The sequence below is a fragment of the Microcaecilia unicolor genome, chromosome 10 (genome assembly GCF_901765095.1).
Source record: "Microcaecilia unicolor chromosome 10, aMicUni1.1, whole genome shotgun sequence".
Taxonomy (NCBI): Eukaryota; Metazoa; Chordata; class Amphibia; order Gymnophiona; family Siphonopidae; genus Microcaecilia; species Microcaecilia unicolor.
The window spans coordinates 86925074-86946662 of record NC_044040.1 but is presented as its reverse complement, the minus strand read 5'-3'; the positions used below and the strand labels follow the sequence as shown (position 1 = coordinate 86946662).

At 48.2% G+C, this 21589-nt stretch overlaps 1 protein-coding gene across 1 annotated transcript in view; it reads right to left on the bottom strand.

Annotated features, from left to right (window-relative positions):
* IRAK3 (interleukin 1 receptor associated kinase 3) overlaps positions 1-21589 on the bottom strand; it is a 138200-nt gene that overhangs the window by 116156 nt on the left and 455 nt on the right. Inside the window, exon 2 of the mRNA XM_030215616.1 lies at positions 18136-18318. Coding sequence (XP_030071476.1) covers positions 18136-18318 — 183 coding nt within the window. The remainder of the gene's footprint in view (positions 1-18135; positions 18319-21589) is intronic.

Sequence of the window (21589 nt, the reverse complement as noted above, 5' to 3'; positions counted from 1 at the left end):
GGGAATTGCTGGATAGGGATGAATTGAGGGCACAGATGGCCATGGATGCATATGGATTGCAGGGCAGGCCTCAGGCAGAGAGGGGAAATGCTGGATAGGGAAAAATGGAGGGGCCAGGTGACAGATGAGCATGGATTGGAAGGGCAGGACTCAGGGAGAGGGGAATTGCTGGATAGGGATGAATGGAGGGCACAGATGGGCATGGATGCATATGGATTGCAGGGCAGGCCTCAGGCAGAGAGGGGAAATGCTGGATAGGGAAAAATGGAGGGGCCAGGTGACAGATGAGCATGGATGGGCATGGATTGGAAGGGCAGGACTCAGGGAGAGGGGAATTGCTGGATAGGGATGAATGGAGGGGACAGATGGGCATGGATGGATATGGATTGCAGAGCAGGCCTCAGGCAGAGAGGGGAAATGCTGGATAGGGAAAAATGGAGGGGCCAGGTGACAGAGGAGCATGGATGGCATGGATTGGAAGGGCAGGACTCAGGGAGAGGGGAATTGCTGGATAGGGATGAATGGAGGGGACAGATGGGCATGGATGGATATGGATTGCAGAGCAGGCCTCAGGCAGAGAGGGGAAATGCTGGATAGGGAAAAATGGAGGGGCCAGGTGACAGATGAGCATGGATGGGCATGGATTAGAAGGGCAGGACTCAGGGAGAGGGGAATTGCTGGATAGGGATGAATGGAGGGGACAGATGGGCATGGATGGATATGGATTGCAGGGCAGGCCTCAGGCAGAGAGGGAAAATGCTGGATAGGGATGAATGGAGGGGGCAGGGGACAGAGGAGCATGGATGGGCACACACACACACTCTCTATCACACTGTGTCTCACATACACACTTGCACACACTCTCATTCTCACACACACACTCTCTCACAAACACACTCTCTCTCTCACACACTCACACTTTCACTCTGACTCTCAAACAGTCACTCTCACATACACTCTTCCAAACATACACACTCCGAGGAAAACCTTGCTAGCGCCCGTTTCATTTGTGTCAGAAACGGGCCTTTTTTACTAGTATTTTATAAAATACACAAGTACAATCACAACTCTGCCTCTACTTAACCTAAACTACACCCTGGGAATTGTCAATGCACAGCCCGTGTAAATTACATGCAGTCTTTTGCCACATATACTTTTCATGCACATATATGGCTATGCAATTTTATACAAGGCCTTTTCCACATATAAAACATGCCCTATGCACAGAAAAACTTTTATAAACTTATCCTCATTATGGAAGTAATTTTATAAAGCACGTTTTAGACATGGAAAATGGCTATTATAAAATTATACAGGGTTAAACACACGTACTGTGAGGAATATGAGGGTGGGAGGGAGAATGAAGGCAAATGGAGGAATGAGGAGGCTCGAGAGGGAGAGAGACTGGGTCGAGAAAGGAAGGAGTCTTTTCCCCCAGGGGATTGGAGAAAAGGAAAAGACTACAATTCCCAGCAGCCCCTGAGCAAGTCCCATGGTAGAAACAGGGACTTCAATCCCCAACAGCCCCCAGAGCAGGTCAGGAGAAGGGCAAGAGAAGGGAGTTGGAAAAACCTGTCCCAGAGAGCCAAAATGAGGGAAGGAGATCGGAACCTGCCCAATCAAGCAAATGTAGAGCAGCTGAGCAATGGGTGTGCGGAGGAACCTATGGACTGGCAAGGGGAAGAAGAACTAGGGCAAGAGAAGCCGATGGAGATTGCTGCTCTGACTAAACTGGAAGGAAAGGAGGTGAAGCAGCGGAGGGCTGCTTGAAAGGAGAGCCTGGTAGAAGAAGGTAAAAGGTGGCTATCCCACAAGGGGAGCTGAGAGAACAGGTTTACCACGGAAGGATCATGCGGGTGGTGGTCAGGGTATAATGCTGGCCTGGTTGAAGAGGGACCCTAGCCACTCTCCATAGGTTGATTTCTTTTGAAAGGGAGAGAGGAGGAGTGGTGGTTTTGGGCATAACTGCTATACATGAACTGCTGGGAGTTTGAACCCTTTCTGAACTGCTGTGTTTGGGGAATTGTTTTGCCTAACTACTTACATGAACTGCTGGATTTTTTCAGAAGGCATCTGACAAAGTACCTCATGAAAAACTCCAGAGGAAATTGGAGAGTCATGGGATAGGAGGTAGTGTTCTATTGTGGATTAAAAACTGGTTAAAAGATAGAAAACAGAGAGTAGGGTTAAATGGTCAGTATTCTCAATGGAGAAGGGTAGTTAGTGGGGTTCCCCAGGGCTCTGTGCTGGGAAAGTTGCTTTTTAACATATTTATAAATGACCTAGAGATGGGAGAAATCAAGTGAGGTTATTAAATTTGCTGATGACACTAAGTTATTTAAAGGCGTTAAATCACGGGAGGATTGTGAAAAATTACAAGAGGACCTTACGAGACTGGCCGTCTAAATGGCAGATGATGTTTAATGTGAGCAAGTGCAAAGTGATGCATGTGGGAAAAAGGAACCCAAATTATAGCTACGTCATGCAAGATTCCACTTGTCTAGGTGTCGTCGTTGATGATACGTTGAAAACTTCTGCTCAGTGTGCTGCTGCGGCTAAGAAAGCAAATAGAATGTTAGGTATTATTAGGAAAGGAATGGAAAACAAAAATGAGGATGTTATAATGCCTTTGTATCGCTCCATGGTGCGACTGCACCTCGAATATTGTGTTCAATTCTGGTCACCGCATCTCAAAAAAGATATAGTGGAATTAGAAAAGGTGCAGAGAAGGGCGACAAAAATGATAAAGGGGATGGGATGACTTCCCTATGAGGAAAGGCTAAAGCGACTAGGGCTCTTCAGCTTGGAGAAAAGGCGGCTGAGGGGAGATATGATAGAGGTCTCTAAAATAATGAGTGGAGTTGAACGGGTAGATGTGAAGCGCCTGTTCACGCTTTCCAAAAATACTAAGACTAGGGGGCATGCGATGAAGCTACAATGTAGTAAATTTAAAACAAATCGGAGAAAATGTTTCTTCACTCAACGTGTAATTAAACTCTGGAATTCGTTGCCAGAGTTTAAAAAAGGTTTTGTCGGCTTCCTAAAGGAAAAGTCCATAGACCGTTATTAAATGGACTTGGGAAAAATCCACTATTTCTGGGATAAGCAGTATAAAATGTTTTGTACATTTTTGGGATCTTGCTGGGTATTTGTGACCTGGATTGGCCACTGTTGGAAACAGGATGCTGGGCTCGATGGACCTTTGGTCTTTCCCAGTATGGCAATACTTATGTACTTAGTTGACATAAAGGGATTACAATAAAATATAATGATCTGACCTTGTGGATTGCCGTGGGCTCTTTAGCAGTGGATTACAGCACACAGCTCAGCTAAAGGGCCGAGGGACTCAAGAGTCTCCCGGTGCAGGAGACTTTTCCAAGGGTCTCCCGGTGGTGGAGGCCTTACAGTACTAAGAAAAGCATGCACACTTTTATGCAATCTGGGGGGCTAGATTTGCAAGGAGCTGGAGTACAGTTGCAATGTACATACATATTTTATAAAACTTCTATGGACACACAAAGTACATGCACAAATTCATATTTGTCAGGGCAGTTGTGAAATTTCACACTATTAGAGATGGTTATGGCAGCCTATTTTATAAGGAGACATGGAGGTGCATTTTCAAAGCACTTAGACTTACAAAGTTCTATAGTTTACTATGGAACTTTGTAAGTCTAAGTGCTTTGAAAATGAGCCCATAGGCACCTATATTGCCTTTATAAAATAAAAGGTAAAATTATGTATAATCATACCTGATAATTTTCTTTCCATTAATCATAGCTGATCAATCCATAGACTGGTGGGTTGTGTCCATCTACCAGCAGGTGGAGATAGAGAGCAAACTTTTGCCTCCCTATATGTGGTCATGTGCTGCCGGAAACTCCTCAGTATGTCGATATCAAAGCTCCATCCGCAGGACTCAGCACTTAGAGAATTACACCCACGAAGGGACACTCTGCCCAGCTCACCACCGCCGAAACGGGGGAGGGGAATTAACCCAGCTCATCCCCACACAAGTGGGGAGGGGAATCCGTCCAGCTCATCCCCGCGGAGCGGGGGAGGGACACCACACCCGCCGATGCGGGGGGATCTGGCTTATCCTGCAACCGCAACCGCGGGAGGAGCTGACTGACCCTAACACCGCCGAAGCGGGAGGGGTACAAAGCTGCCCTACAGCCGCACGAAGCGGGAGGGAGTGCCGGCAGAATTTTAAGTCTCAATCCAGCCCCGTAAAACGGAGGGGAGAGGAATGCAGCAGCTCACTGTAACACAAACTCGTCTTAACTCTTGAAGAATCCAAGTGAAAAAACTTGAACACGAAGTCTTTCTGAAGTAACTGAAGACTAAACTTGAACCTGAAATGCAACCAGAATAAAAACAGTACAGATATCTGGGAGGGGCTATGGATTGATCAGCTATGATTAATGGAAAGAAAATTATCAGGTATGATTATACATAATTTTACCTTCCATATCATCAAGCTGATCAATCCATAGACTGGTGGGATGTACCGAAGCAGTACTCACCCAGGGCGGGACATTGAAATCCCTAACCTCAACACTGAAGCTCCAAACCGGGCCTCCGCCCGTGCAGCCACAGTCAAACGGTAATGCTTGGAGAATGTATGAGCCGAAGCCCAAGTTGCCGCCTTGCATATCTCTTCCAAGGAGACGGATCCGGCCTCTGCCATCGAGGCCGCCTGAGCTCTCGTGGAGTGAGCCTTCAGCTGGATAGGCGGCACCTTCCCCGCGGCCACATAAGCCGCTGCAATGGCTTCCTTGACCCATCTTGCCACTGTAGGCTTAGCAGCCTGCAGACCCTTACGAGGACCTGCAAACAGGACAAACAGATGATCCGATTTCCGGAAATCATTGGTCACTTCCAAGTATCTGATGATGACTCGTCTCACATCCAGATATTTAAGAGCAGAGTACTCCTCTGGGTAGTCCTCCCTACGAAAGGAAGGGAGACAGAGCTGCTGATTCACCTGGAAGCGAGAAACAATCTTGGGCAGGAAGGAAGGCACTGTGCGAATAGTCACTCCTGCCTCAGTGAACTGCAGAAAGGCTCTCGACATGAGAGCGCCTGGAGCTCGGAAACTCTTCTGGCTGAAGTGATAGCCACCAAAAAGACTGCTTTCAACGTCAGGTCTTTCAGAGATGCCCTCGACAAGGGTTCAAAAGGCGGCTTCTGCAATGCTCTTAGTACCAGGTTGAGATTCCACGCAGGCACCACTGAGTGCAGAGGAGGGCGCAGGTGATTAACTCCCTTGAGAAAGCGCACCACATCTGGCTGCGAAGCCAGGGAAGCACCCTTCAGGCGGCCCCTGAAGCAAGCCAGAGCCGCTACCTGGACTTTAAGGGAACTGAGCGACAGGCCTTTCTCCAGACCTTCTTGCAGGAACGCCAACACTGAAGAAATTGAAGCAGTGAAGGGCGAAAGTGAGCCTGCTTCACACCACGCTGCAAAGATACGCCAAACCCTGGCGTAAGCAGTAGAAGTAGAGCGCTTCCTCGCTCTCAGCATAGTGGCGATGACCTTGTCTGAGAAGCCCTTCTTCCTCAGACGCTGCCGCTCAATAGCCAGGCCGTAAGACCAAAGGGGGAGGGATCCTCCATCACCACGGGACCCTGATGTAACAGGCCCTGCTCCACTGGCAGCCGCAGAGGATCGTCGACTGAGAGCCTGATCAAGTCCGCATACCAGGGACGCCTGGGCCAATCCGGACCCACCAGGATTACCCTGCCGGGATGCTTTGCCACCCGGTCTAGCACCCTGCCCAACATGGGCCAGGGCGGGAACACATAGAGAAGCTCTTGTGTCGGCCACTGTTGGAGAAGAGCATCTACTCCCAGAGATCGAGGGTCCCGTCCTCTGCTGAAAAAGCGCGGCACTTGGCAATTGGCCGATGACGCCATCAGATCTAGGCTCGGCTGGCCCCAGCGCTTCGTGATGTCCAAGAACGCCTGAGCAGATAGCTGCCACTCTCCGGGCTCCAAGGTATGGCGACTGAGAAAGTCCGCCTTGACATTCATGACTCCGGCAATGTGGGCCGCTGAAAGCTGCTCCAGGTTCGCTTCCGCCCACTGGCAAAGATTCATAGCCTCCTTGGCTAGAGGGGCGCTCTTGGTACCTCCCTGGCGGTTGACATAGGCCACAGCCGTGGCATTGTCCGACAGGACCCGTACAGGCTTCAACACCAGTACCGGGATGAACTCCAAAAGCGCCAACCGAATGGCTCTGAGTTCCAGGAGGTTGATAGACCACTTTGCCTCTGCAGGAGACCAGAGCCCCTGCGCTGTCCTTCCCAAGCAGTGGGCTCCCCAGCCCGACAACGAGGCGTCCGTCGTGACGACAATCCACTCTGGGGTCACCAGGGCATTCCCGCAGACAACTTGTCTGTCTGCATCCACCAGCTCAGCGCCTTGCGCACTGCTGGGTCCAAGGGAAGGCGCACAGCATAATCCTCCGACATCGGAGTCCAGCGCTGCAGCAAAGAGTGTTGAAGTGGTCTCATATGAGCCCTGGCCCAGGGCACAACTTCCATCGTGGCCGTCATAGAGCCCAACAGCTGCACATAGTCCCAAGCCCGAAGGGGAGAGGCTACTAGGAACTGGTCCACCTGAGCCTGAAGTTTGACAATCCGATTGTCTGGCAGGAACACTCTGCCCACTTGGGTGTCGAATCGAACTCCCAGGTACTCCAGGGACTGAGTCGGGCGCAGCTGGCTCTTCTCCCAGTTGATGATCCATCCCAGGGAGCTCAAAAGAGCAACTACCCGGTCCACAGCTTTGCCGCACTCTGCATAAGAGGGGGCTCGGATCAACCAGTCGTCCAGATAAGGATGGACTTGTACCCCTTCCTTTCGTAGGAAGGCCGCGATGACCACCATTACTTTGGAAAAGGTCCGCGGAGCAGTAGCCAACCCGAAAGGGAGGGCTCTGAACTGGAAGTGTCGTCCCAGGACTGCAAAACGCAGAAAGCGTTGATGAGGAAGCCAGATGGGAATATGCAGGTACGCTTCCTTGATGTCCAAGGATGCCAGGAACTCTCCTGCCTTCACTGCCGCTATAACAGAGCGGAGAGTCTCCATGCGAAAGTGCCGCACTTTCAAGGCCCGATTGACCCCTTTGAGGTCGAGGATAGGCCGGACAGAACCTCCTTTCTTTGGTACCACAAAGTAAATGGAGTAACGTCCCTTGCCAAGCTGACTTTCTGGCACCGGAACGACCGCGCCCAGGCGGATCAGATTGTCCAAGGTCTGCTGCACTGCCACAGCTTTGACCGGAGACCTTGCAGGGAGAGAGTACAAACCCGTCTTTTAAGGGTCGGCAGAACTCTAGTTTGTAGCCGTCTCTGATGACTTCCAGCACCCACGCGTCTGAAGTTATTGTGGTCCACTCGCCCAGAAAACGAGGACAGCCGTCCTCCAATCCGCACTGGGGCGTGGACCAAGACCCCGTCATTGGGTACGAGACCCTGGGGAGGACCGGAGGGAGCACCTCCGGGACGGCGGTCTCTGCGAAAGGAATGCTGCTTGGGGGAGAAATTCCTCTTGAAGGAAGAGGGGGCAGAGGAACCCGACTTGCCCGGGCGGTACCGACGGGCTTCCTGCAACCGTCCTCTGGAGGTACCGGGACGAGTACTTGCCCGAGCCCTGACCTCTGGTAATTTCTTGCCCTTAGACGTGCCGAGATCGGTCACGATTTTGTCCAGCTCGACCCCAAAGAGCAGCTTGCCTTTAAAAGGCAACCTAGCCAGGCGGGATTTAGAGGCGTGGTCAGCAGACCAATGTTTCAGCCAAAGCCACCGCCGCGCAGAGATTGTCTGAGCCATGCCTTTCGCTGAGGCCCTCAAGACATCATACAGCAAGTCTGCCAAATAGGCTAAGCCCGATTCCAGGGCCGGCCAATCAGCCCTCAAGGAAAGATCCGAGGGGGAAGCCCGCTGCACCATAGTCAGGCACGCCCTGGCCACATAGGAGCCGCAAACTGAGGCCTGCAAACTTAAAGCAGCCGCCTCCAATCTTCTGTCTTGGGCGTCCTTTAGGGCCGTGCCACCTTCCACCGGCAACGCCGTTTTCTTAGTCACCGCAGTGATTAAAGAATCCACGGTAGGCCACAGATAGGCCTCACGTTCACTCACAGCCAAAGGATAGAGGCGGGACATAGCCCTAGCCACTTTAAGGCTCGCTTCTGGGACATCCCATTGAGCCGAAATTAAGGTGTGCATGGCATCATGCACGTGGAAGGTTCTAGGCGGGCGCTTCGTCCCCAGCATAATGGCAGAGCCAACAGGGGCTGAGGGAGAGACGTCCTCCGGAGAGGAAATCTTCAAAGTGTCCATGGCCTGTAACAACAGGTTGGGCAAATCCTCTGGGCTAAAAAGCCGCGCTGCAGAGGGGTCATCCGCTCCATCCGAGCGGGGATCCGTCTCCTCCAAGGAATCCGCAAAGGACCGTTGGGAGACCTCAGACACGCTGCCCTCATCTACATCGGAGGAGACAAATTCCTCCAAGGCCTGGGAATCAACCCGAGGGCGTTTACCTCTGGGAACCTCAACCTCTTTACCAGACGAGGGAGCAGGGGCAGCGTTGTGCATGAGGAAGGCCTGATGCAGCAGCAAAACAAACTCGGGGGAGAAACCCCCCAGACTGTGCACTTCCGCAGCCTGGGCAACAGCCCTAGACGCACCCTCAACCGGCGCTCGCAAGAGCGGGGGAGAGACATGCTGCGCATCCAAAATGGCGTCCGGCGCGACACTCCGCGAAGGAGCCGCGCGGGAAGAACGGCGCTTAACTTTAGCTGCTTTTGTGCCGTCGCCCAAATTAAGGGCGTTCATGGCATTAATGTCTCCAACCTCAAGGGCGGCCCACGAGGAAGCCGTCCGAGCCGCGTGGCCGGCCAAGATGGCGGAGGCGAGGAGCGGGGGATGGGCGTTTATGGCGGGAAAAACCGCCACGCCGGAGGAAGGACCGGGACCATTCATCGGTCACGAAACTGTCACCCAACAAGGGCGAATCAGGCTGTAAGACCCCCGCATCCCCTCTAGAAGCGCTCAAGCGATCCGGGGAGCGACCCTTTGCGCCCTCGCCCTCCGACGCCATATGCCACGAGGAGAAGAATTGGGGAACCCCATGCCCGCTATAAAAAGGTAAAATTACCTGCTGTCCGCTCCGAGCTGTAACGAACTGGTGTCCCAGTGAGTAGCTGCAATGAACGTTTAAATAAACGTCGAAATAAACGCCTTTAAGGACGTTTAAAATTTTTTTTTTTTTTTTTTTTTTTTAGCGGAGCCAGCGGGAGGGGGGAGAAAAGGAGGGACCTGGCACCACCAGGTTTGCACTTGCTCAAAAGAGCCCTCAACCCCAGGCACTCAACAAAACCTAAAAATTAGGCTTGGAGGCCTAGCCAGAGCTGCTGCTGTGTGTGACCACCACCTGCTGAGATAGAGAACATACTGGGGAGTTTCCGGCAGCACATGACCACATATAGGGAGGCAAAAGTTTGCTCTCTATCTCCACCTGCTGGTGGATGGACACAACCCACCAGTCTATGGATTGATCAGCTTGATGATATGGAATCAAAAATTCCAACAAACTGACAACCATCAAAAAACATACATCAGACAAAACGCCCAAGGTATAGCTTATAGAAAAGTGAGATGGAGCATTCAACAGGCTCCCCGTTATAAAATTACCCCACAGAAACTTTAAAATAGTTCCAAATAGATGGGTACTTTTACTGTGCATATTTACAGCTAATTTTGAAATTTAGTCATTACTTTCTTCCTGCTACTAGCTTGGGTGCTTGATGAGGAGTAAAATAATTCATGTCCTTTTAGAAATCTCATGGATGCAAACTGTTTTCAGGGCAATTCTATAACCTAGGCCAGTGTTTGTTAATAAAAGGTCCAGGAGCCAATGGCTACCCCTGGAGACCTCTAGGGTATCCCTCATCATCACGCTGTTTCTCCCCGTTACTCTCTGCCTCTCTACCCAAGTTCATGACACAAAGTGGAAAGTAGAAGTAGGGAAGAGTTACATGCTTGGAGGACAAGGTATTTCCCAATAGATGAAGAGAATGCATTTGGAAATGCCTACCTCCTTGAAGATACCCCCAATGAAAAGTTTGAAAGAAGGGAAGTGGAGATGGATATCATCGACACATGCTGGTCAACAGTGTTGCAGCCCCACTTGGGAAAATATTAAGTGGCTCTCCGTCAGCTCATTTTGATCCAAAGTGGCCCTTACTTAAAAATAAGTAAAGATCACGAACCTAGGCACTCCCATTTAAAAACACATTATCCCCCAAATTCTATAAACAGCGACTAAAGTTGTGCACAAAAATCAGCATGTGTAGCCAATTTACACATGCAACTTAATTGTTTAACAAGCTAATCAGTGACAATAATTGGCAAATAACATCATCGGCAATAATTAGAATTTGCAACTTTCTAAGTGTATTCTGTAAAGTGGACCACATAAATTCTAATGTGTGGATCACAAATGGGGCGTGGCCATGGGAGGGGCATGGGCGGGTTGTGGGTGTTCCTGAAAATTATGTGTACTGTTACAGAATATGTCAGATCCACGCCTAAATAAGACATGGGCATTTATATCAGCTTTTAGTTTGCGTACATGGCTGCGCCTAAATTTTATTTATTTATGTTACATTTTTATCCCACATTTTCCCACCTATTTGTAGGCTCAATGTGGCTTACATAGTACCGTAAAGGCATTCGCCAGGTCCGGTAGAGAAACAAATACAAGGTGATGTGGTCGAATAAGGTTCATGTGTTTCAGGCATATTGGGGATCGAAGAGAGGAAAGGTTATGTAGTGTCCTTTACAAGATTTGGTTTTGCTGTGTTGCAGAATGTAGGCATTTACTGTATGTTGGGTCGGTAGGGTATGCCTTTTTGAACAGGCTGGTTTTTAGTGATTTCCTGAAGTTTAGATGGTCGTAGATTGTTTTCACAGCTTTTGGCAGTGCGTTCCATAGATGTGTGCTTATGAAGGAGAAGCTGGATGCATAGGTTGATTTGTATTTGAGTCCTTTTCCATAGTTGTGTGCTTATGAAGGAGAAGCTGGATGCATAGGTTGATTAGTATTTGAGTCCTTTGCAATTTGGGTAGTGGAGGTTTAGATATGTTCGTGATGATCTGATTGTGTTTCTAGTTGGTAGGTCTATGAGGTCTGTCATGTATCCTGGGACTTCGCCATAGATAATTTTGTGGACCAGGATGCAGATTTTGAAGGTAATACGTTCTTTGATTGGGAGCCAATGCAGTTTTTATCGGAGGGGTTTGGCACTGTCTTGTCCACAATGTCAGTGAGCCCTTAAGTCCCACAAGGCCCGAAGGACCTCAGGGGACAGCCACGCAACCCCGAATCTTCACCCGCGGTGACCGCCGTTCACCAGAGGTTGAGCCCCCAGCTGCAGGCGGTCAGCAGGACTGCTGGAACCGCGGGGTCGCGGACTGACCTGGCTGGAGTCAAGGAGTGTGGGTACAACCCCAGTAGTCAGGGTCGCGCAAGTCTCTGGATAGACGGCTAGCAAACCGTATTCCAGTTCCAAGCAAGTCTCTGGATTGGCGGCTAGCAAACAGTATTCAAGTTCCAAGCAAGTCTCTGGATTGGCAGCCAGCAAACAGTATTCAAGTTCCAAGCAAGTCTCTGGATTGGCGGCTAGCAAACAGTATTCAAGTTCCAAGCAAGTCTCTGAATAGGCGGCTAGCAAACAGTATCACACAGAACTACGGAGCGGCTTCGATAAGGAACCTGAAGCAACGTGCCAGCGTGAATTCAGTCTTTAAATATCGAGCCCCCTTAACCGCCCCGCCCACGAGGAAGCGATCCACCAATCCGACCTCGTGCCTCGACAGAGCACTTCGGATGGGGGCGGCCCGGTCTCCCAGGCGCAGCCATGGCCTCGGCCCTCCAATCCGGCAGAGCTCCAGGACCTCCGGCTCTGGAGCGAGGGAGACGCCGGCCCAAGCGTGCTAGCGCCACCATCTTGGGCGGCGCGGCCCTCGCTCCCACCACCGGCGAGAGAGAACCCGGTGGTCGCCATCGCCGCCCGCCGGTCTCGGCCCGACCCGTAGCTCCCGCGGCAGCGCCCGCCCCCACACCGGAGCCCTTGGCCCTCCATCCCGCGCCGCGGAGGACGCCGGCACTCGCCTCCCGCGACGGAGGAGCAGGTAGGATCGCGGGACGCGACAGGCACTTTCGAATCGTGTTTTACCAAATATCAACCTGGCTGCTGTGTTTTGAGCAGTCTGGAGTTTCTTTGTGAGTTGTTCCTTACATCCCGCATAAATTCCGTTGCAGTAGTCTGCATGACTTAGTACCATTGATTGTATTAGGATACGAAATATTTCCCTTGGGAAGAAAGGTTTTACGTGTTTAAGTTTCCATATTGAGTGGAACATTTTCTTAATTGTGGAGTTCACTTGGTTCTCAAGTGTAAGGTTGCAGTCAATTGTAACGCCGAGTATTTTCAGGCTACCTGAGATAGGGAGGGTGTGGTCTGGGGTGTTTATGGTTGTGGGTTTGTACGTATTGTATTGAGATGAGAGGATGAGGCAGTGTGTATTTTCAGTATTCAATTTGAATAAACATTTATTATGTCTAATACTTATTTAGTAGCCAGAGTTTTTCTTGCCTAGAATTCTACCTGGGGGTCATGGGTCCACCCTCCAGGAGACCTCCAGAAGGCTACTCCTGTCTCAGAGGCAGAGATAGGAAATACAATGTCCACTTTCTGTTTTTTATTTCCTTGGTCCTCAACTTTGGAATTCTCTTCCTCACGATATAAGAGACCAAGCAGTTTTTGTCAAGTTTAAAACTCAACTAAGGGCCTCTTCTACTAATCCAAGCTAGCGATTCCCAGCTCGGCAAATGAGAGGAAATCCATTCAATTCCTATGGGCATCCTCTCATTTGCCACCTGGGAATTGCTAGCACAGCTTAGTAAAAGCAGCCCTTAAGTCTTATCCTATTTAATAATTCTCACCTCCAACATTCTAATCTTGCTGCCTGTGTCCGTGGCTCCTTCGGAGTTGCTGAGCTAGGCTCCGTAGTCAGGCTGACGTCACTGTTGCAATTATGCTGTGAACTTCATAACCCACAAAAAAAGAAAAAAAAAAACATTCCATGCCTCACAGCTGATCCATGTCCAGCGACCCTCCTCTCTCCCCTGCCCCCCCTGCAGCCACCCATGTCCAACGACCCTGCGCTCTCATCTGCCTCCCCTCCAGCCACCCAGGTTGTGTAGCGAATTCTTCGGGGCAGGCAGGAAAGATCCCCGGTCCTGCCTGCCCGCTGCTGGTGCTGACCCTCCCCCGCTGCCGGATCGCTGTTCAAAATGGCCGCCGACACAAGGGCGGCCTCCAAGACTACAGCAGAAGTCTCGCAAGTCTGCCATTGGAAGTCTCGGCGGCCATTTTGAACAGCGATCCAGCAGTGGGCAGGCAGGTCCGGGGATCTTTCCTGCCTGCCCCGAAGAATTCGCTACACAACCTGGGTGGCTGGAGGGGAGGCAGGTGAGAGAGCAGGGTCGTTGGACATGGGTGGCTGGAGGGGGGCAGAGGAGGGTCGCTGGACATGGGTGGCTGCAGGGGGGGCAGGGGAGAGAGGAGGGTCGCTGGACATGGGTGGCTGCATGGGGGGCAGGGGAGAGGGAGGGGGGTCCTGAGACCAGAGAGGTGGGGGTGGAAGGGAGTCCTCAGACCATAAAGGGGGGGGGGCACACACTCACTCACTGTCTCTCACATACACTCTCTGTCTATCACACTCTATCTCTCTGTCACACACACACAGTCTCATACACTCTCTCTCACATAAATACATACACACTCTGTCTCTCTCTGTCATTCTCTCTCTGACACACACACTCCATCTCTCACACACACTCTCTCTCTCTCTCTCAAACATACACTCCAAGGAAAACCATGCTAGTGCCCGTTTCATTTCTGACAGAAACGGGCCTTTTTTACTAGTTTGTTTAATAAAGTTTTCTCACGAACTGACTAAGAGGGCTGCCTACAGAGGACACATATCTAATTTATACTATGGGATTTCCTTTCCTAACTTGGCTTGGATATTTTTCTGCTCTTTCAATTTTTAGCATTCTCTTTCCGCCTGTTTTTAATTATTTACTAGTAAAAAAGGCCCGTTTCTGGAACGAATGAAACGGGCGCTAGCAAGGTTTTCCTGGGAGTGTGTATGTTTGAGAGAGAGAGCCAGAGTGAGACTGTCTGTGTGACAGTGTGTGTGTGAGAATGAGTGTGTGTGACAGGGCCCCCTCCCCTGTTCCTAATGCCCCTCACCCCGTTCCCTCCCCTCCTTTTCCTCCTCCTTCCCACACTTTCAGTTCCTTAAGGCTATGTACCCCCGTGGCCCTAACGCCCAGTATCCGGATACCCCAGCGCTTTCCTCCTCACCCCTCCCCCAAGATGTAATACTTTCACGTCCTTCATTTTTTTTTTTTTTTTAAAGTGTCCTATCTACCCTGTGTACAAATGCCCGGCATTCAGATTGTGTTCCTCTCATAAATTTTCATTTCTTTCATTCATTCAGAACTTGCCCCCCCCCCCCCCCCCCCCCCCCCCGAACACTTTTGGTTCCTTCAGTCTTTTAAAACTGTCCTATGTACCCTGTGTGCTAATGGCCAGCATTGAGATTGTTTTCCTGTCCCAAATTTGCATGTCTTTCAGTCATTCACAACTCCTGCCCCCCCTTCTCCAGTTTAACACTTTCGTTTCCTTCAGTCTTTTAAAACTCTCCTATCTACCCTGTGTCCTAATGGCCAGCATTCAGATTGTTTTCCTTTCCCAAATGTTCATGTCTTTCAGTGGTTCAGAACTCCCCCCCTCCCCCCCATTTAACACTTTCGATTCCTTCAGTCTTTTAAAACTCTCTTATCAACCCTGTGTCCTAATGGCCAGCACTCAGATTGTTTTGCTTTGCCAAATTGTCACTGAGGTCAGTGCTTGCCTGCCTAGCAGCCCACTTCAGGCAAGCACGGTCCCAAGCACATCCTGTTGGAGGTGAGAATTATTATATAGGAAGTTTATTTTTATTTATTTATTTATTTAATTATTTTTGTGTACACTGCTCTGTTATACTGTGTATTAAGAGCAGTATATTAAGTATTATACAAACCATAAACCATTGACTCCGAGCCCCTTTGAGGCCTTGAGCTTGGTGCATCTCCAGTAGGCATTGTATGAGCCTTGAGTATCAATTGGACTACCTCGAGCTTCAACATCAACACTTTTGAGGTTGTAGTGTTCCATCTGCTCCTTGAACACTTTCATGAGCTGCTCCTCAAAAGCTACCATCAAAGACAAGGGCATTATAGTTGGAATAGCCACATGCTCTTGATTCACTTGGGGTGTATCAGAAGTGAGGTTTTGACTCCATGGAGACTTGTGCCCCCTCCAATACAATGGAGGATGAGCAGTTCTCACGTCAGGGGCACTTCGCGTACACCAGTGATCTCGGGACCTCGGTGCTCACAGCACCACACACTGAAACAGCTCAATGTCAGTGTGTCCTAGCTTTCACCTGAAATTCGGCATCCTTGTCCCTCAGCATTGATCAGGATGAGGACAAATCCTTCCTCTTCCTCTGAAGGGGATCAGACAATGACTAATTCTGATGGACAAAGGACAGGAAGGGAGGAGGAGCTCAAACTCTGAGGTAACTGAGAAATATTGATACATCCTCAGTATCTGATGCAGCTTCTGGAGCTAGGGAGATCAATGCTTCTGATGCAAAAGTCGATAAGCCACTCTTATCAATACCGAAAATTTGTTCACACTGCTTCTCACGGTCACAGATTTCCTTCTTTGATATCTGTGAACACAGAATACAATGAAAGAGATCATGTTCGGACCTCAGGCATTGCAGGCACCAGGAATGGTATCCATGATGGATATGGCTCTGCTGCACCAGAAGCACTTTTAAGATCCACTGAGAACTTTCTTCTGGGGCATGTTAAGAAAAATAGCCATAATAAAATCAAATGACTTGACACTGAAACTCGCCTACTTCAGTCTGAACTGAGCCAATGCTCAAAAATAAAGGAAATTTTAAAACGGCTGATAAACTTAACCAAGACGACTGAGAAAAACAAGACACTGCACAACAGAGACAGGACTTCCACAGTAAAATCCCAAGAATATGAAGAAATAAGCAACCAAATTGTGAAGGCAGTGCTTTCAACCTTTTAGCTCCGTGGAAAAATGGCATCTGGCAAGGTCCCACATGACACTAGCAGGTGGGAAGATGCACACATGTGCAGTAACATGCCCTCAAAGGTTTTTGTAGATCTGAAGAGCTGTTCACACACTGGGCTCCATCAGATAACATTATCCAAATGTGAAGATGAATGTATTCTGCTTGTCCTCGGAGAATGAAGATTGCAGCAAGTGATTGGGGTTGAAGACACTGAGGAGGGGGTGAGGGCAGATACATAGCAGCAACTAATGATAGGTTGGTGTCTGAGAATTAAATCTAATAACTCCAGGATGGTGCCAATACATGTACCACCTGATGCCACCTTTTGTCCTGTGTGGGCCAATACAGCAGCCATGAATGATGACATGAACCTATTTTCTGAGTGAGGCCTGGCAATACCCAATTAAGATATAGCTGATAGGAATCTCCTAGACTTTTAGGCCATAGGCATGTGGTTAGTCTACCTATGCCTTAATCCTGCCCTACAGTTCCCAGCACCCATTCTTCACACTGCATCCCCCTCTACTCCCAGAAACCTAATTCTTTATCCACCAAACAGAAGCATTCCTCATTTTACCAGAAGTGTCTCAGCATATAAGCTCCAAGTCTCCATATCTTGACAGTGACTCCAGCACAATACTGGCCATGCAGTTTTCCTTTGTTGGTGCTGGCGGGAGCAGCTTCCTCAATGCAGTAGCTTTGTATAGGCATAATTCTGCCTCCTGCATGCATACACCTCCCACACTCTATAACATAAACCAAGATCTGTGTCTATACCACTACATTTACCCATTACATGGAAGAGTATTGTGTTCAGGATGATTGCAGATTGTAGACTAAAGCCATGATGTGGAAGATGCTGATGTTCTGCCTGTCATGAATGGCAGCCTGTCCTGTTCTTTCTGCACAGGCTACCCTTCCCCCAAAAAAACTTCACCTCTGCCATTCCCTCTTTTCCTGCTACTCTTCCCTTCCCCATTCTTGACTCTCTCCTCCCCAGCTTCCTATTCTCCAATGTCCTCTCTCAGCTTCTTCTCTTGCTCTTTCTCTCCTTCTTACACTGCTCTTCCTCCTTTCCCTTCCTCCCTGCTACCCCCTCCCCTGCTACTTCTCTTCTATCCTCCTCCTCCCTCGCCTTCCTTTCTCATTTCCCTTATCCAATAAGCTCCATTCTAGTGCCCCCTTCAATTGACACATACCCTCCTTACCCATTGTTCCTCCTTCATCCTATGCTCCCTCTTTCCACATTCCTGCTTAATCCCCTCTCATACTCCCTTTCATTCAACCTCAACTCCTCCCATGCACCCAACATTTTCATTCCACCTCTTTCCCTGAAGCCTCCTCGTTTCTTGAACTTCTTCCCCTCTCCACCACACTCCCTCCTTTGCTGCTTTTCCTCCTTCCCCACGATCTCTTACTTCCTTTTCCGCCTCCTTCACCACATGCTCCCTATTTTCCCCAATCCTCCTTCTCCCTCATACTTTCTTCTTCACTTCCTTTGCTACACTCTCTGCTCCTGCTCTTTCTCCTTCCCCAAGCTCCTTCCTTTCCCATTCCTCTTCTTCTTCATGTTCCCCTCCTCAAAATTCTCCTTTCCATCACCACACAATTTCAATCAAAAATTGTACCTAGGCAACTGGTTAGTTATGCATCTAAAACAGTTTGAAAATGGTCCCCCATAATTTATTCAGACAGCATTCAAAAGAACAAATGCAGGCTAACAAATTAACCAGCCTGTTTACTAAGATGCGCTAGCAGCTGGCGGTGTGCTAATGCCAGCACTGCTGCACAGCAGCCACTAGTGCAGCTTAGTAAACAGGAGAGTAAGACAAAAAAAAATGTACTAAATACTGACTAGAGTGCATTGCAAAATGCAAAGCATGATCATACCTTGCCTTGTGAATAAATGAATGGCACGCTTGTGGTCCATTCTCTGAAGAATCTGCAGAAGGTCACCTACAGTCTTGTTTTTCTGTGCCCAGCTCCAAAGTAATTCTCTGGTTCTGCTTTTACCCTGCTCAGCATACTTTTCAATTTTACGAAATTCCATCCAGTCAGTGGAAAGCTGCTCAGCTATTGAAATCAAACACACAAAAACTAAACTTCCTGAAATGTACTGTATTATTTTACAGTAGAGGCAAAATCAAACATTTATCAGTTCTGCTTTTGGAGGTGATCTTTAAGAGTTTAATTATTTAGGGGCCCTTTTACAAAAGCGCATAAGAGCCTACAAGCATCCAGCACACACCAAATCGGCATTACTGCCTGGCTACCGCATGCCACGGACAGTAATTCTGAATTTGGCGCACGCCAAAAACACGCAGTAGAAAACATACCCAGCAGTAAACAGCAGTGGGTGTGCGCTGCATGCCTACCACCCAGGTAGCGTATGAGACCTTACCGCTAAGTCAGTAGGTGGCGGTAAAGATCTCAGGCCGAAAATGAACGTGTGCTGGTTTTTATTTTGCCGCATGTCTATTTTCTGGCCCCTTAAAAAAAGGCCCTTTTTACAGGACGCAGTAAAAACTGGTCTGGCGTGCCCAAAAGACACACCTGCACTGCCACAGGCCACTTTTTGCCGCGGCTTAGTAAAAAGGCCCCTTACTTTGGAAGCTGACCTTTAGGCATCTTTGAGAGTATGTGATTTATTTGGATTACCGGGAAACTATTGTCATAGCTACCCTGTAAGCTTTATTCTGATCTAATATTGCTGTAGGGTGATGATAGTATCATAATTTAAATTCTTCTTTACTTACTGGCTTCATACTGAAGTGAAAATACTATATTCTAAATACAGGCATGTGTCCAAGTGAAAAGCAACTAAACTGAACTAAATGGACACACAGAGGCAGCAATATGCTGCTGAGGGCATCTTAACCAAAATAACTATCTAGGGTGTAATTTTATAAAGTTTCTTTTTCAGGCATATGTAGCCACATATGAGCATAAAAGGTCTTTTATAAAATATCAACTGGCTTAAATGTACGTGCCTTGTCAAGCAGGTGTAGGCAGGGTGGAGTTTGCAAGAATACATTAATCAGCACATGTACTTGCAAAATGTACATGCCAACATTTACACTTGCTCTTGAGCTAGTGTATATATACTGGCAAAGAACCAAAGAGCGGGTCCACCCCCTCCACAAGTTCCACCCTCCCAGTATCCGTAGGCCCTGGTGGACTAGTGGCCTCTTCGGGGCAGGACGATCCCCAGTTGCTCTTACCCTTGATGGCTCAGATTGGAACCGGCAGGAATGACTGGTTTGCTCCTACCCATGCCAGTTCCAATCTCAAAATGGCTGCCGTGTACTCCCACAGCAGTCTTGAGAGGCTGCCACAAGAGCCATTTTGACTGCAGGAGGGACTGAGAATCGTTCCTGCCCCAAAGAGGCAGGGCTTCTACAGGTAGGCCTGGGAAAGGTCATCAGGAGATGGGAGGTAGTGCTTGTGGTAGGAGTGGGGGAAGGCAGACAGAGAGTGATCACAGAGCGGGTGCGTTTCAGTTGCAGCCGAAAATGCACTGGCATTTTCAGTTGAAACTGAAGTATGGCCAAAGCTGGATTAAAGCCAAAAACGAAACCAAAATTCAGTCAGTCTCTACTATTATTTGTAATTTATCTTCAAAATCAAGCATGGTACCAGAAGACTGGAGGGTGACCAATGTAAAACCAATTTTTAAAAAAGGTTCAAGAGGGAATCCCGAATATTATAGGCCAGCGAGCCTGACAATTGTGACACGCAAAATAGTAGAGTTTATTATAAAGAACAATATTACTGAACATGGGATACAAATGTAGCAAATAAATAAATATACATAGGCATGGATTAATGGGACAAAACCAACATGGAATTAGCCAAAGGAAAAATTGCCTCATCAATCTACTACATTTCTTTGAAGGGATGAATGAACATATGGGTAAAGGTGAGCCAGCTGATACTGGGTATTTGGATTTTCAGAAGGCATTTGACAAAGTACCTCGTGAATGGTTCCTGAAGAAATTATAAAATTATGAAATAGGAGGCAGTGTCCTATCATGGATTAGGAGCTGGTTAAAAGATAGAAAACAGACAGCAGGGTTAAATGGTCAGTATTCTCAATGGAGGAGGGTAAATAATAGTATTCCCCAGGGATCTGGCCTGGGACCATTGATTTTTAACATATGACCTGGAAAAAGAGTGAGATGATCGAATTTGCTGATAACACATAGTTATTCAAAGTTGTTAAACCACAAAAGGATTGACAAAAATTGCCAAGAGGACCTTATGAGACTGGGAGACTTGACATTCAAATGGAAGATGACATTTGGGGGAAAAATAAAAGGTGCTCAAAAATTGGTGCCAAAAAATTTGACGCTCAATGGTATTCTATAATGAGCATCAACTTTTTTGGCACTGCAAGCTGACAGTAGGCCCACCATGTGTTTGTAAAAGCGCCCCTTAGTGATTTACAAGTTTGGGATACCCTAGATGGATCAGTAAAATACAGCCCAGGGCATCCAGCCACTGTCCCGATTGTGACAGCAAGGAAGCAACATATATATTGGGATGAGGTATGGATGCATCTGGAGCAACTGCTGGGGCAACAAATACCAAACATTGAGCAGGTGTATCTTCTGGATTTGAGTGATGATCTGGATTTGGATTCCACTGAACAGCTGTTTTTGAGAAAAGCTTGTCTGATAGGATACACCCAGACCCTCTCTCAATGGTTATATGGTGAAATCAAATGCCTATGCTTCTTAGAACGGAGAGCCTATCAGAGCCACATGCAGGAGGAAGCGTAATTAACCAGCTTATCCACTTTTAGAAACCTTTCCTAGGCTCTCAAACAAGACTTTGCAACATGCTCTTGAATACACTTCATGGATAATAAATTGGAGGGGAAAGAGAAGGTAAAGTTACAATTGTATGTTTATAGAGGAATATCATTATTTTTTATACCAGTGTAAGGATAAACATGGATTATCTCCACAGAGGTAACTGAGAACGGAGGAAGAGGGCATTTAAGGGTGAGAGGGTGGGTAATACGAAAAAGAAGGGTAGATGGAAACAGAAAAATATGTAATTCTTTGAATTGGGTAAACCCAACATATGTTTGGCAACAGATTAATTAATGTGTTGAGTTGAAATGTGTTCTTCAATAAAGAAGTTTTACCATAAATTATAAATATGCATATCTTGATATTTTTTTTTCATTCTGCCTTCAAAAACATTCACTTTTCAAATGACATTTTTACTGGGTTGTGAAATTATTTGAATGTGCTAGGTAACATGGTCCCTTGGGTTTGTGTGACTGTCAGAACCTACTGTTTTCCTTTCAGTGCAGCTGCTTTTTGCTGCAAGCCAG